Genomic DNA, 16087 nt, shown 5'->3' with positions numbered 1-16087 from the left:
AGCTACAGTAACATGTTATTATGCCATGAATGAAAACATAACAGATATGTAAACAAACAGACAGCTCAAAATGATGTCCCCATCCCTCCAATTATGAAGCTGCAGCTTTAACTTGTCAACATGAAAATAAATTATCCAGACAGATAGCTATCAGTGCTTTAAGACATTAATATCCCACATTTTTAAATGTGTGCAAAAACGACTCTGACTCTTGTAAATTTGAAGCACATGCACAGCTATGGCCAAAGGTTTTGCCTCGCCTGATAGAATTAACAAATGTTGCTTCATAAAGTCGACTGAAACCTGCTGAATAATGTTAGGTTAACATATTGACAGCATTTTAGTTTTCCATATAATTATCGAAATATATATATATATATATATTTTAAACTATTATGGCTTTTGGTAGACTTTTTGCAACTTCATTTAGTAGTTTCTTTGATTACATGATATTAAAAGAAACAATGTTTATATAGGGTTTTTTTTTTTTTTTTTTTTTTTTAATTAATGATGTCTCAGTCCTAAAATTCTAGGTGATGCAAAACTTTTGGCCATAGCTGTATGAACCTGATTGCGTAATGGTCTGCCAACTTGTATTTATCAATGTGCAACCCATTCGTGCTTTGTATATTGCTTCCAGACCACACAGACAGTAACCTTAATTCAAATGATTAATTAGTAAGGAGTGCCATTAGTAAAATGTGGATTTGTTACGACATAAACTAATGATGCAGAACTGTTTTGTTTTCATTTTTATTTGTTGAGCTCCAGAATACCCTTCCTGCTGTTACATCATCATAAACTGTTTGCTTAAGTGAACTGATTTAAGTAAAGCATCTTTGTTCGTAAAGTAATAAGGTTCTCTGCTTTTTAACAGTTGACAAATGCACTTAGCACCGAACAGATACCCTGTCTCCCATGACTGCACTCGACAGCCCTACCAGCGTTCTCCACAGCTGTAACCATAGCAGCTGTGTTAAGCATTGCACAGTGAAGTCACTGCATAACCTGCAGAGCCTTTCAAATCAGCCCAGGCTGATTAGAAATGGTCTCCCCGTCATCCTGCACTCTCTGAATGAGCCAACATGGTTTAATCAACGCCAGGAAAATTAGTCTTTACTATTCCTCTCAAGAGACTAATGCCTTTAATGTATGCTACCAAAAATGCCTTTTTTTAAAGAAAAGTTCTTTTAATAAGATATATATATATATATATATATATATATATATATATATATATATATATATATATATATATATATATATATATAGTTGTGTCAATCTTACTTTAATCATTAATGAGAACAAATATGCTTAACTATTTACTTAAGGGAAAAACATTCTTAGACTGTGTAATGTCTTATTTATGTATTCTGGCCTTGTGTACAATTTTAAAATCAATGTGTTTACAAATTAATTTTTAAAAGCTGTCAGTGAAACAGGACACATTGTAATCTGCAAACTGACTAAGGTTTAAATAAGAATGATATAATTTATGCTGATGAAATGTAGGACTGTATACATTTCTGAAAATCAATAGACAATAAGAACAATGCATAGTTCTGGACCTTGTTGGTTTAAATTTTATAAAATATTTTAAAGCATCGCACATTTTACAATACTTGTCACACTTCTAATTAAACATGTTTGTACCGTGTGCTAATGTACAGGAGCAAACAGAATGGTTTCTAAACCACAACATTTCTTTTCACTACAGAATTTGATATTTAAAAATGAACAGTGCGAGCTGCCTTTTCATGGATTCCATTTGTTTTGGCAGCAAAGCCAGAAAAAAAAAAAACATTAACCATTTGTTTCCATCCTGCTTTACAAATGTATACTTGCACAAAACTAAAGCTCTGGACACCAGCTTTTGTGTTTTAACATTTTCTTAAAATATCTAAATGTGGTTCGGCTGCTGACAACACTTTTGTCGCCAAGCAGGACAGTGCAGTCTCTCCATGTTCTAATTATTTCAGCTGTTAAATGCAACCCTGAAGCTTTATTCTCCCATTCTCCCTGCTAAAATAAAAGCTATTGAAATGCATGAAAAAAAAAATTCACAGCCTTTCTAAAAGGTTTTCTTGGATAGATGGATATAGCTGTAACCATAGCAACACAGCCTTGAAGTCTGTCTCACAACTATCTTGAAAAAAGAACTGCTCAGACAAATTCTATACCTACAACACAGTGCCTGTAGACCCTATTTGAATGTTTCACAACTAGGCAGCGATATTCAATAGATTTCATAGAATTCTATAAATGAGTGCTCTGTTTTAATTTGGGAGATGTACACTCCCCACTGGAATTAAAAGAACAGCTACATTATAAGCATGGTATGCCATTACTGGTGACTGAATTAGTAAAACAATTTGAACAATACAATACACTTCAGACAATGAGGATTTCTACATTAGAATTTGTTTTAATTCAGATGTATTTTCCAGGTATACAAATAGTAATGTACAGCTGTAGGTTGTCAGACTCCTTTGCAACTAGATACATCTTTTTCTGATACAGGGTGGCAATCCTGGACCTCACCACTCTTTCTTTAGATACAGATTCTTAGGTAGAGTAACAAATCAGACCAAGACAACACAGATATTTTGTTCAAGATCAATCCTGCCTACCTCAAAAAGTAGGTTTCCCAGAGAGTAATGTAATGTCTGTCACCTACCATCACGGAATGACTGAAATTGTGTGTGCAGTTCAGGAACCAAATACTTCACAACAACCTGACTAAATTGTGATCCGTGTGTCAGATACCTATTTAAAGGGATTGTCTACATTTTCAGCATTTCCCTGTTTAAGGCCCTTTTATGGGTGTTCTGTATGATTATCTTTGATCGTTATTTGTCGTGCTTATTAACTATTCCAGCCAACATTGCTGAAAAGACTCCCCAGGGCGGACTGCACTGTGCACGGAAGCTTTAGGTACTTTGAAGCCTGTGCGGCACTGAAGCCTGGAGGAGTCTTTTTTGCAAATAACGAACTGTGCAGAAATAATAGAAAACCATACAGAATCATATAAGAAATGTCCTGTAGATGATTATTTCCCCATTGTTTTATATTTTTAAAAAAAATTGGTTAATATATTATTAGGTCCATTTCTTTCTTATAGGTTGTCTCTGTGAGCTTCCCAAATCAAGGTTTGATGCAACTCACAGCTTAGGAAAGAGTAAATCATAGTACAAAAGAATGGATAAGAAAGCATGGTTAAAAAACAAACAAACAAACAAAAAAAACATGATAAATGCATGTGGAATGTTTACCAGTTTTCTCAACCAAGGAGCAACTGTTACATTTGCAAACTGTTTGAGCTCTTAGTTTAACATAATCATGGCAACAAGACCAAGTTTCCAAATGTTACAGTGCATATAAACTCTGAAGGAAAGGTTTAAAATAATACTGAGAGTGACTGGGATTAAAATGATATTATTTGAAAGGAAGTAACCTGCTTTCTGTGTCTAGCCAGACAGATGGAATGTAGGCAGACATTCCTGCAATTCCTTTAAGTAAAAGCACACCTTTGACGTATATAGCTGTATGTATACAGTACTGCATAACAGAGAAACAAATACAAGCCTCTAAATACATTCCCATCCCTCTGGTTAGTAATCGTAAAAAAAAAACATTTGATAATATGTGTCTACCAAAAATGAAATGTTTCAAGTGCCTAGTCTCACTGAAACTTTTGGAGAAGAAACCTGATAGTTCAGTAATTTTAAGGAGAAAAGTTTAATAAGTGCCCAATATGTTCTTTTTTTTTTACAACATGAATCTTCACAATCTTTTACTTTTAGTAAATCCATCAAGTTAAAAAAAAACATAAAAATACTGTCTAGTGGCTAGTGGGTGGCATTCAGAATCACTGATAGCTTGCCAGTCACAGGTTCTTTACGGCGGAATTGTGACAAACTGACAACTGACCGGATATTGATGTCATAATAAAGCAAACAAGACAAAGGTGTGAATGATAAACCTCAAAGGGAATACCAACAAGGATCTTGGTAATTTTATTTACATATTTGGAGGCCTTTTTTCTCTGTAGCAAAATGTTTACAGCTGAAGTCCCAGATAGGGCAGCAGTGTGGAGTAGTGGTCAGGGCTCTGGACTCTTGACCGGAGGGAGGGTCGTGGGTTCAATCCCAGGTGGGGGACACTGCTGCTGTAGGTACTTTACCTAGATTGCTCCAACTGTATAAATGGGTAATTGTATGTAAAAATAATGTGATATCTTGTAAGTCACCCCGGATAAGGGCGTCTGCTAAGAAATTAATAATAATAATACACAATGTGTATGTATATATTTTATACTTTTGTGACTAGGGTTAAGTGAGCAGAACCCATTATTAAATTCTTATTTTCCATCACAGTTTATTATACTTTAATGCTCATTGTTAAATATACAGAACATGACGTAGCTCCATAGTGATTTAATACCTTGCAGCCCGGGTGAGTCCGATTCTTCATCAGCGGAGTGGTGGAGCAGAGTTCGATGGCTTCTGGTTCGTGGAATATTACCGTGGGTAGTGGCTCTTTCCGCAATGTTAAAACATTCAGCTTGGTCTTCAACATTGTTTGAAAGTGCTACAGCCAAAGAAGAGAAAATGCACAGATTAAATATATTGTACGTTTATTCAAAATTCCAAACAGAATTTGTTTAGCCAGTATAATGGCTTACTGTAGCTGTACTGCTACCTACCAAGCACTTCTAGTACCACTGTTACACACACACGCACTGACCATCAGTAATTCTACTTGTTTGGCCAATGAAGCAGAATGCCGTATTCCATCAAATTTAAGACGCCCTCAAATTTCCCACCCACAATTTGAGGAATAAATAAATGCATTTACAAAGATACAACCTTAATTATGCATATGGAGGCAGTTTGTAGCTGTCTGCTATCACACAGAGCATTACAGTTATGTGCTGCTTCTCATTTCCAGGCGTGATTACTTGTTTTTTTCCCCAATTTGTGAACATGTTATTGCTTGGCATGTCGAAAAATACAGAGGTCTGATCAGCATTTCCGATCTGTCCAAGCTGGTACTCTTTGTTAGAAATGCTAAAATTGTAAAAGCTTCTCTTTGAATTCCTCAGGAAGCTAATGACGCTTCTTTGAAAATGGTTGCTTGTATGTCACGGATGGTTCGAGATCGGCAGTAACATTTTGGTTTGTCTTTTCTCGGCAGTCAGTCATGTTGCTGTTTGTGTACTTAAGTAGTCTTTTGTTGGCGATTTGTATACTAACTGCAAAAAACTACTGTACTCGAATTTAAGATGCAGGCTACTTTTGAGAAGCAAAACATTTTTCAAAATTAGTCTTTGGTTTGGGGAAAGAAATACAATGTATTCCACCTTTCAAATGCTCTGGTTGCCTTGAGTCGCTGTTAGAAGTCCCTCGGGCACTCCTTTTTCACCATTTTACACCGGTAACTGAAGAAAACCCTATATTGTAACATGGTGAAATGGCATTTGTTTGTCCGAAGTTATGGCGGTTGGATACCGTAACTAAGCACGAGATGAGCTATGTGCTCTCTGATTGGCTGGTTACGTCAGAAATGCGAATGGTCAACTGGTGAAATGGCATATATGATGGCCTACAATAATACTAGAACAAAGTTGATATTTACCAATCACAGCTAAATTATGAAGATCTCTCCCTCTATGTCTTTCCTTTGCAATCCTCCCTTTTTGTATCAGCCAAATTGTGTAAACTGTCTATGAAAGTGTCTGTGCAATGTCTTTCACTAGTCAACACATATGGGGATATTTTAGATTAATACCATATAGCTTTTCCTTAGGACTGCACCAGTTCTTTGTCAGCATGAAGTCAACAGGAAATCTACTCCAGGTGGAGCAGCAGAATGTTCGGTTTCACTTCCCATTTTTTTCTGGAGAACTTTTTCCTCTAGCAATATGTTTCCAGCTGAAAATCTTCAAGATTGCACAACTGTCTTTATTGTTTGAGTGTTTATCCCGGAACAGCTTGGAAAAGTATTTTTTAATTACATGCTGATTTTTTTTTGGATAAACAGAATTTAAAATTGTCAAGTTGAATTGTTACAGCTTGTACTGTAATCTTGTTTACGACTGATGCATTATCCACAGTACTTGACAAACCAAAGTGGATTAGCATACTGTTTTTTTTTTTTATTAAGATGCACCACTGTGCTTTTTAATGGCTTAAGCTAACCCCATATGCCAAAACAATGTGGGACCTGACTGGTTTTAACATGGTGCACCTAATTTCTAATGAATGCACACAGTACTATTCTAGATTCAATTCTATTAAATTTAGTGAGTTGACAGGATATCTATCACATAAAGGGTTTAAAAAACTTTCCATCTGTTTGGCAGATTGACCCACTCTCAGACTGGACACTAAAACACATGTACTGTAAGTGGGTTTTAAGTGCTTATGTGTGAAGTAGAAACTTGCTGGAGGCCAAGAAAAAGGAAATTCCATGACAAATATCAATACAGTACAGGTAAATTCAAAATGAAGCTCCTGTGGAACACACCAGTTATAGAGTCAATTCCAAGGTGGATCTCCGTCGTAACCTGAGAAACTACACTATATCACCCTGATGCTTATTTAACACTGGAACCGCCATGCGGGTCAATTTGACCCATTTTGGATTCAAAATGTTAATCACTCTTCCGTCGTAAATTGTATGTGTATGTCCGTTTTTGACTTTTCCTATATATATGAATTAAATATCATGATGGCGTTTGATAGCCAGAATTGCAAAAATGATACAGTTATAAACAGTTCTACCTAGAACCGCCACGTGGGTCAATTTGACCCATGCATTACAATAGAAACGTAAGATATTCTATTTTTTTGTAAATGTAGCAAACAAGACACGCCCCCTCCTCCTAGCACACATTTTTTTATTTCAAGCCTTTGTTTGTAGACTGACTACGAGACAGAGATTGCTATGATTGTGGATTTGTACAATTGCACCAAGATGCCAACTCAGTGAAAGCTTAGTTGCTTTATTTCTCAATGTACCTGGGAGACAGCAATCCTTTGTTTTTGTTCCAAAATGCAACTGGGAATATATCAGAAGGAAATATTTAATCTTGAAAGTAGACATTTAGATTGGAATATGGCAAGCTGCACTCAGATGCACACAGCAAACCAAAATGACAGGTAGGATAACAACTTATGTGCCTAATATGAAACGTATGTTATATATATATATATATATATAATATTTATTTTAGAAAACAATATTTCAGTTTTACAGGTTTGTATGTACCAGTTTACACATGTTTACACAATAGTGTTCAATGGAACTGTTTTGTATATACATATACCCTTTTACACCTGTAAACGGGTATATGTACATACCCATTTCTTTTGAAATGTATATTTTATTATATTTTTCCACTGTTTGTAGTCATGCTGTATATACGCTTATTTTCAAAATAAAGCCTTTTATCTTTAATTCCCATTTAAATACGGTGTTTCTGCGATGCAAATGTTAGATATGATGTTCATGAATAAAACTTTTGAGTTGTATCTGATAGTATGTCTTTCATTTTCATAAAGAAGCAGTTTAAAAATGTATGGGTCAAAATGACTAGGTAGTTCGAAAATCCAGCGGTTCTAGTGTTAAAAAACCAAAAAACAGCACATGTTGATAAATGTTCAATTAGCTTAGCACCAACAAGTTTGTTTTATTACTTCCAAAAGGGCCAGACATTCCTGTGGTGAAAAATGCTCCTGCTGTTCATCACATTAAGGGCAATGTATTGTGGACAAAATGTTCTTCAAATCATGTTTTTTGGAGGAACTTTTTTCCTTCTTCTAAAACAGCCACTTACAGGGTTAAGAACTAAGAGGGACCTCCTTCTAAGTACAGTGAGTAGGGTCATTCATTTTTGTGTTACTAAGAAGCAAAAAAATCTAAATGGTCTTTTCTGTAGATGCTCCTCTGATTTCACAAAGCTCTGGAGACTTACTACACTAATAATTTATTTATTTAATTAATTAATAAATAATAAATTTGTTGTTGTGCAGTGGTTCCAGGGCAGGTAGTTATCAGTCCAGGTGGGTCAGAAACAAAGCTGGGTGGTGGAGGGCAAGGCACGGACAAGCACAGACGAGCAGCGCTCTACACGGCGAGCTTTGGTGGAAATAGCCTCCCAGCCACGGCCTGATGACGTAGTCACCTGCTCCACCTCCAGCAGGTCAGAAGCTGCTGGGCTGTGAGTCACAGTTTGTTTTGAACACTAGAGCCAGGTGAGCAACAAACAATGAATAATGCAGAGCTGAATGTAGACACAGACACCTCTAACTGGAATGCCAGGACACAGAAGAGCAGATGCAGATGGTAGACAGCAGGTAGATGTGCAGAATGGTGAGTGCGAATGTTGAACATCTACCTGCTGTCTAATGATGATGAGATGGCTGCTGAGACCTCCTGTTTCACATTGTATGACAGGTGCTGGCTCTTTGATATTTAGGACCTTTATAAAGCTCATTCAAGTGAAGCCGGTTGGTTATTTAATCATTTCTGAATTGTAGGTCTGAACTAGGATACCACAAGGTTGTACATAAAAAACAACTTTACAATCACTTCTATGTAACCAAAAAGGACAATATTGTCAGAAGACTAGCACGGATCTTGTCAGGTTCTACTTAACTGTCTACTGAATAAGCTATCCAAAATAAGCTCATAGCCTGTGACTGATGCCATGATAATCTAAAGCCTCTTTCACACTAGCACTTCAACCCGGGTCCCAGCAACCCACATCAGGATGTTGGCTGACACGCTTTGACGGGTTGAGTGAGACAAAATGCATGACAGTTAAAGAAATAACAAATAGCCAGCCTGGTATTACCATCAGGTAGTACATTAAAAATATATACAGTATATATATATATATATATACACATACAAAAAACAAAACAGTTTCATTGTCATTAGCCTGTCACTTCCCTGAAAGAACTGCCACTAAATAGCTATTACTTTATTTATTGTTGGGTCAAGACAGGTTTCTATAGAAACCAACTTTGAATAAAGTTATTTCAAAGACATCATTTCATGTTACATGTTTTGAAGTGTCATTTACAGCTTTGCAGATTTGTGGACCAAGCTGGATAGAAAAATAGATCTGACTAACCTTTACAGTCCACATCAGTGGTGGCCAACGTTGGCCCTTCCACTCATGTTTTGAAGTGTCATTTACAGCTTTGCAGATTTGTGGACCAAGCTGGATAGAAAAATAGATCTGACTAACCTTTACAGTCCACATCAGTGGTGGCCAACGATGGCCCTTCCACTCCTGTTATTTGTTCTAACCCTGTTTTAAATTGTTTCATTGAACCATTACAGAAAGAATATCTCAAACTAGCATTCCTTAAATGCACATATCACTCTTTCTCCTTTCATAGTCAATCCAATGCAAACAAAGTCGAAAAAAGGTATTTTTATTTAATGTACCATTTTTTTTTTTTTTTAGTTTTATTCATGATCTTATCATTTTACGACCACAGGATGTAAAAAAAAAAATGTCCATGATTATGTCAACGAAGATCAGATGCTGATGAGCTCAAAAAGTTAATAAAGGATAGGAGATGGTCAAGAAGGAGAGAGGCCGTGTTTTAATTGGAAACGTGTGCCTCACCAGCTCAAACAACAACATTCAACTTTGAATTACTTTGTTTATACATTAACAACAGGATTTATCACAACTTGGCTTAAACATCCCTGCTTATTTAAGAAACTTCCTGACTTATTTAGAAAGTTATCTCTATTTTGCAATTCACTCAGTGGAGGCCAATTCATTCACAAAGAAATGAAGGCCAGTTCTTAAAGTGAACCCACTGGTTATGCAATATTAAAAGAAGGTTATGCTGTTTCTGAAGATGTGCCTGTTATTTATTTCACAGGGCAGCAAGGCAGGGAATAACTGGGGGTAACATTACATATTCAGGTGACAGGCATATACGAAGAATGTAATTACTCTATACTGTATGTTGTTGAAAATATTAGGCCTACACGTCTACAATAGGCCTATCATAAAATCTCAGGCATAACCTTAACAAAGCATGCCTGTGTTTAATCATTATGTGGAGGAAGATTAGTTGCAAATCAAATTACTGTATCTTTTCTCCATAAATAATAACTCCCCCAAAAACATCTATACCCCCGCTGACAAAAATAGCATCCTAAGGTCTGGAGTTTCTCTTGTATCCTCTTTTTATTTTCATCTTGAAGTACTTTGAAGACTGCTGGTTGTCTTCAATTATCTCACAGAGGGTCTCCAGACACACGTACTCTGTAATAACGGCCGAGGCTTTTCTACTTTAGAGACCAGGGAGATGAGTAGTTGTCTGTTGACAAATTATAACAAGACAACACCATCCTTTGATATCAGATGTCAGCTAATACTATTTAGGTTTTCAGATTGGCAGATATCTGCCCTGGTGGTGTTCAGGTATAGTCTAGAATTATTCTTGCATGCTGTGCAGTATATTTCCATTTAAAATAGTGTTAATATAAATTAGCTGTGTTGGTAGTTTAACATGTAGATGTTAGCCAAGCATTAAACATTTAAAGTTTTGCTCAAGCATTTAGCCATGTTCTTTGGCTCTCTTATAATTGTACAGTTTATCAATTTTCTTAAGATTAAACAGAGGATAAGACTGACGATTAAACCCTGGTCTCCAGGATAAGAAACCAATACCTGGGAGCGTGTCATTTTATTTACCATGGCAACAAAAAGGTTATAAAAGAATATTAGCAAGTGACCTTTTTTATTTGCCTCTTTACTACAGTGTTAGAGGCAAATAAAGTCAATGAACAAACTCTCTCTCTCATTCCGCCCTCGTTGTTTGCAAGTCTGTTTGTTTTGCGTGCCATGTGTCAGAATGCTGAAGTGAGCTGGAGTTTACAGATGGATATTATTGGACAGGTTTAATTTAAACTGAGGAAAAACTGGACAGAGTCAAATTTGTACAGGACATAAGACTTAAAGTACGTTATTTAAAACGTTGTAGCAACACGTGGGGACGTGTAACGTTATATTTTTTTTCGGAACCCCGCTACTTACTCTTTAGTACTGGAGTCTCCATGTCGATATGTGACACCTGGCATGTACTGTATGGAACTCAAATGTATTCCATGAAGGGCTAAGGGTGACTTTATAATGACAATTGTCCATATTATTTTCTTTAATATAAATATTTGCAAAATGTTTGTTCGGCAATGTTGCATATTTACAAAAGTGAAATCAGATGTGATGCAAAAGCAAAACAAAGTCCAGCAGATCAAAGGAACATCTATATTGATTAGATGACTTGGTTGCCTATTCTTTATAAATGATTGATAATCTGGGAGTATATGAAGGAATAAGTCCTTAGTACAGCACTTGTTTTTTGTAAAGCTTACATTTTTACATGTGCATACGTTGGCAGTTGGTCACAGTGATCTTGTTTTTTCATGTTAGCTCTAATTTTGAATTTATATTCCTGGAGGTGGATGTATTTCAGACACAGAAAGTAAGACTTTTGGAAGAGGGACAACCAAATGATTTTACAGCGGTCAATGTGCTGAAGCTTATATCGTGTCTAACTCCAAATCATCTATTGTTTTAACTGAATCCCAGCTCTGCTAGTAGATCTTGTATATATACAGAACTCGCTTTGCTGATGCCGTGTTGCAAGGAAGGTGACCAGGGTGCATTATTATTCTTTTGTGTTTCCCCTAACATCTGTCCATCATATAACCATGCAGTCCCTCGTCAGTGGATTTGCAAATACTTATATGTACTTGTATATTTCATGCATATCATGCAGAATAATGAAGATAATGCTTAATTAATGTGGTAATTATGATTTATTATTGTAGTGTACAACAAAGCTGACTTCAGCATTTGAAATGTAACATTAACCCTTCAAACATATAAACAGACTAGACACTGAGAGGGTATGTTTTTGCCCAAAGAGCAAAACAAGTAAAGGGGGGTAGATAGGCTTATTTAAAAATGTGCATTCCACAGCCTCCTGACACTATTTTTTGTGTGTGTTTTAAGCTGATATAAATGGCAGTAACAGGGACTTCAGCCAGAATTGGTCCAGGGGTTAAATAAATAAAATGATTTTGTCAAAATTCAAGATAACAACTAGCCCAACCCCCCCTTTTCCCGCACAAACACAACAGACACCAGGCATCTGGTTTGCAAATAAACTGAAAATCCCACAAAGTGTCACATTGCTATTGATCTTGCTTACTGGTAGTGCATGATTCTGATGCAATCATCTCAGTTTCTTTGTTGATAATACTTCATTTCAAAAATACAATGTACTAATAACGAGATATAGCACCATTTACAGTTCTCTATCGGCCAGTATTTTATTTTAGGCAGCTTTGTCAAGGATTACAAATTGTTTGATAAAATCAAATGAAGCAGATAAAGTATTTTTGACAAAACTATGTAAATGCTTCTGCTGGATTATCATAATGGGTATTTTTGTGTGTTTTTTTTTTCATTACCAGGAACAAAAATACATCTTCAGAATTCAATAGTAACTAGGATGTTATCTGAAAGGTGCAGGTTTTGTTTGATATGCTGTATTCAGTCTAAATGGTTTAAAAGGAGGTAGCATTATAATGCAGTAGCATTATTTGGGGGATATTTCAAAGATGACTACCTGGGGTTACCTCTGTTCTACAGTAGTTATGTCTTTCACTAATCACACTGATTCAACCAAGGTCCTTTTGTACAGTAGATACTTAGGACCTGGACCTGTAGGAAGTGCAGTGTCATTATAGATTCCAGCGAGTTTACTCTCCACTTGTGCAAGCATGTCTATTTTGTGGTGTGGTTAAAATGGGAAGTGCATAGTAGGCACCCAGCCTATGTGCCTATGTGTGATGAGGCCGTGTGCCAACTCTGGTATGAGCTGGTAACACATGTTTACAGGAATTTTAATAATGTAATTGTAGACAATAACTTAAGAACTGAACAGTAAAGTGACTTTAAATAGTTGTTTGTTTGCTATTTTTGGATCAGCTCTTCATCCAGCACCATACAGCTGTAGTCTCTTGGAACCATCATGAGCATTTGGAAACCTGCACGACTACTAGCTCTGATCCAGATAAACCACTAATTGAATTTCCAACAGGAAAATTCACCAGCCTACACATGTTTGCCAGTTATTCTTGTGATACATTCCCTATTAATTTACAACAGAGAAATCATACATTTTATTTAAGGTCTAAAATGCTACACCATCCATTGTATTTCCAGATGTGAAAATGGTAAATCATGTTTACCCCTAAAAGTGGGCCCCTAAAACAGCAGATGGAATTATATCCAGATCAAACCTCTCTGCATCAAAACTTGCTACATAAGTTCCAACACACTGTTGGACTCTGTTTGATTTATTCTCCCATAGCGGGATAAAAACCACATGATGCCAAAAGCGTACACTGAGTGAAAGTACAAATGAAGGTGAATCCATCACGTTGAAGCAAAGTCAAACAAAGCTAAGTATTGTGCTATAGAAAAGACTTTCATATGACATACTTGTACAGAATTTAACATGACGGTCCTACTGGATATTTTTACAAAGGGGAATCACATGTACCCTGACATTTAAATTAACTAGCCCCAGCGACTATATACAATGCATTAGAGTACAAGCTATTTCTCTTCAAAGTACTTACCATAAGAATCTCTATTTTTTCTGCATACCATAAAGTTTTGAAGAAAGAAAAAATGTTCTCATACAATTACTGTAAAGTATGAGGTTAAGACCAGCCACTTCCTGACTATAGTGACTTTTCCTTTCAATTTGACCTACATGTAGCCTATTTGCTGGAGATGTGAGGGACAGTGGTTGCTGTGGTTAGGTTTATTCCGACCTAATGCATACCTTTTATTGGACTAACATTTCATGGAGAAGAGACATGCTTCTGATTACTGTATTTCTGAAAAAAAATGTGCAGATGTTTACATACAGGTGAACATTTTAAAGATTTCTGAAACTAAAAATGCAACTGTCTGCCCCATGACATGAAGTGATTTATCAAGAATCATCATTTTATTTAACTATTGATAACATCTTGCTTAACAAAATGGAAATCAAATGAATCCAGTATGACACTAATCACCACTTCATATTTAGAAATTGCTTCAGCTTTCCATGTTACTTGCATGAGAAGCAACAGCAGGGAATGATTTCCAAACACTGCTTTGCCAGGAAAAGAACGACAATTAAGAAATGTGGATGTCTGTACTGGTTTATACAAACTGAAATTACTCCATGCAAACTGCAATTCGCTATCCGACAAGCTTGAGTTTTTAAAGTGATCTCTGCAAAACAGTCGCACCATTTAGTGAAGAACTTTGACATGAAAAGCAGTGTGGTTTCAGAGCTAGCACCACATAAACATCTTCCATCTTACAATATTCTTTGAGATGTGTGTGTAGCAGTGTCCCTGTATGATAACTCTGGATATTATTTAAAAATTAAAAAAAAACCCAAAAAAAACAATGGCCAAATAAAGTAGTTTTTTTAAAGATGTGTGTTGGACTTGCAGCAAAAAACTAAAACATCTTCCACAGTTGGGTATGTGAATTAATTAATGTTACAAAGCCCCAAAACATTTCTTTTTCCAGATTATTGGTTACAAATGAAGGTCTCTATTCACATAGCATTGGTGTTAAATGCATACAGCACATTATATATTTGTAAAATGAAAGCAATTACATTAATTGTGTTAATTAGCACAAGATAAAATGAAATTATCAAATCGCACTTTGTTACTGTACTATTACATATGTATAGTCGGTCAATGCCGTGCTAAATTTCATCTACACCTCAACTAAAACATTATGACTAGGGCTAGGATTTTGTCTACGGATATTTGTACTAAAAATCATGGAGCAGTCACAGTAAATGTGCTCAGAATCACGGAAGGCGGCAGAAATTGTGTGTGAGAGAACGATCTTTCTGCGTCAACATCAGTATTTACTGGTACTGTCAAGTATCTGACAGCAATTGCAGCAAGAGTTGACAATCTCGTTTCCATGTTTTTCCAGAACGTTAGGTTACTTTCTGTAACCCTGGTTCCCTGAAAGAGAAGACAACCACCAAAACATTACTTAGGGGATATGCCTGCCTATTGGTAGGTATTTACTGAGCTCTTTATATCAGAGGTGCCGATAGACCCCTTCCTGGGGTGACATCCTCGGTCCCGCCCACAGAAGCCATTTCTCTTTTTGCGACCGATTTGACCTCGCTGGCTGGTGGTCGTCTTCTCTTTCAGGGAACCAGGGTTACGTTAAGTAACCTAACGTACCCTTTCAATTCGATTACGACCACAAAAACATTACTTATGGGAAGGTATACTACAGCCGTCACAAGGGAAAAGGAACGGCAGCATGTGAGGGACGCATCAGAACCGCATAACCCAAGCATACAACCTGAAGGACCCTCGTGTCTAACGAAGGCAAGGAAGGATCTATCACATTAAGCCGATAGAACCTGGAGAAAGTATGCGGCGTAGCCCAGCTAGCCGCAGTACAGATATCGGACAACAAGGACCCTCTGAGGGCCCAAGATGTAGCAAATCTTCTGGTAGAACGTGCACGTCTACCCTCCCAGGTGGAGGCAAGCCGGCACGATTATATGCAGTCGAGACTGTGTCCACAATCCAGAGCGACAGTCGCTGCTTCAAGAGGGGCTGCCCTGGGGTCTGTATACCGTGACAGACAAAGAGCTGGTCAGAATGAAAAAGAGCACTTGTCCTATCCACGTAACACCTCAACACCCGTACCGGGCAGCGGAAGTTCAATCTCCTATCTTCCTCCGAAGAAAATGGAGGTGGATGGAGACTCCAGTTCTACAGACTAGTTCATGTGGAAGACTGTGATCACCTTTGTGAGGAAAGCAGGGTTTGTACGCAGTGACACCCTGCTGCCATCGTCCCAAATACGCATACAGGAGCTGTGCACCGACAGCGCCTGTAGCTCACTGACCCGCTTTGCGGAGGTGATAGCCAAGAGAAAGGCTGTCTTCATAGACAGATACTTCAACTCTGTGGAGTGTATGGGCTC

General features: G+C 37.0%; 1 protein-coding gene across 1 annotated transcript in view; it reads right to left on the bottom strand.

Annotated features, from left to right (window-relative positions):
* LOC117417296 (PTB-containing, cubilin and LRP1-interacting protein-like) overlaps positions 1 to 16087 on the bottom strand; it is a 36036-nt gene that overhangs the window by 17607 nt on the left and 2342 nt on the right. The window contains exon 2 of the mRNA XM_034029340.2: positions 4444 to 4590. Within this exon, the coding sequence (XP_033885231.2) occupies positions 4444 to 4590 (147 nt within the window). The remainder of the gene's footprint in view (positions 1 to 4443; positions 4591 to 16087) is intronic.

This window comes from Acipenser ruthenus, chromosome 12 (assembly GCF_902713425.1).
Source record: "Acipenser ruthenus chromosome 12, fAciRut3.2 maternal haplotype, whole genome shotgun sequence".
NCBI classification, from domain to species: domain Eukaryota; kingdom Metazoa; phylum Chordata; class Actinopteri; order Acipenseriformes; family Acipenseridae; genus Acipenser; species Acipenser ruthenus.
Note: the sequence above shows the minus strand (reverse complement) of the source record. Positions and strands in the feature narration are given on the sequence as shown.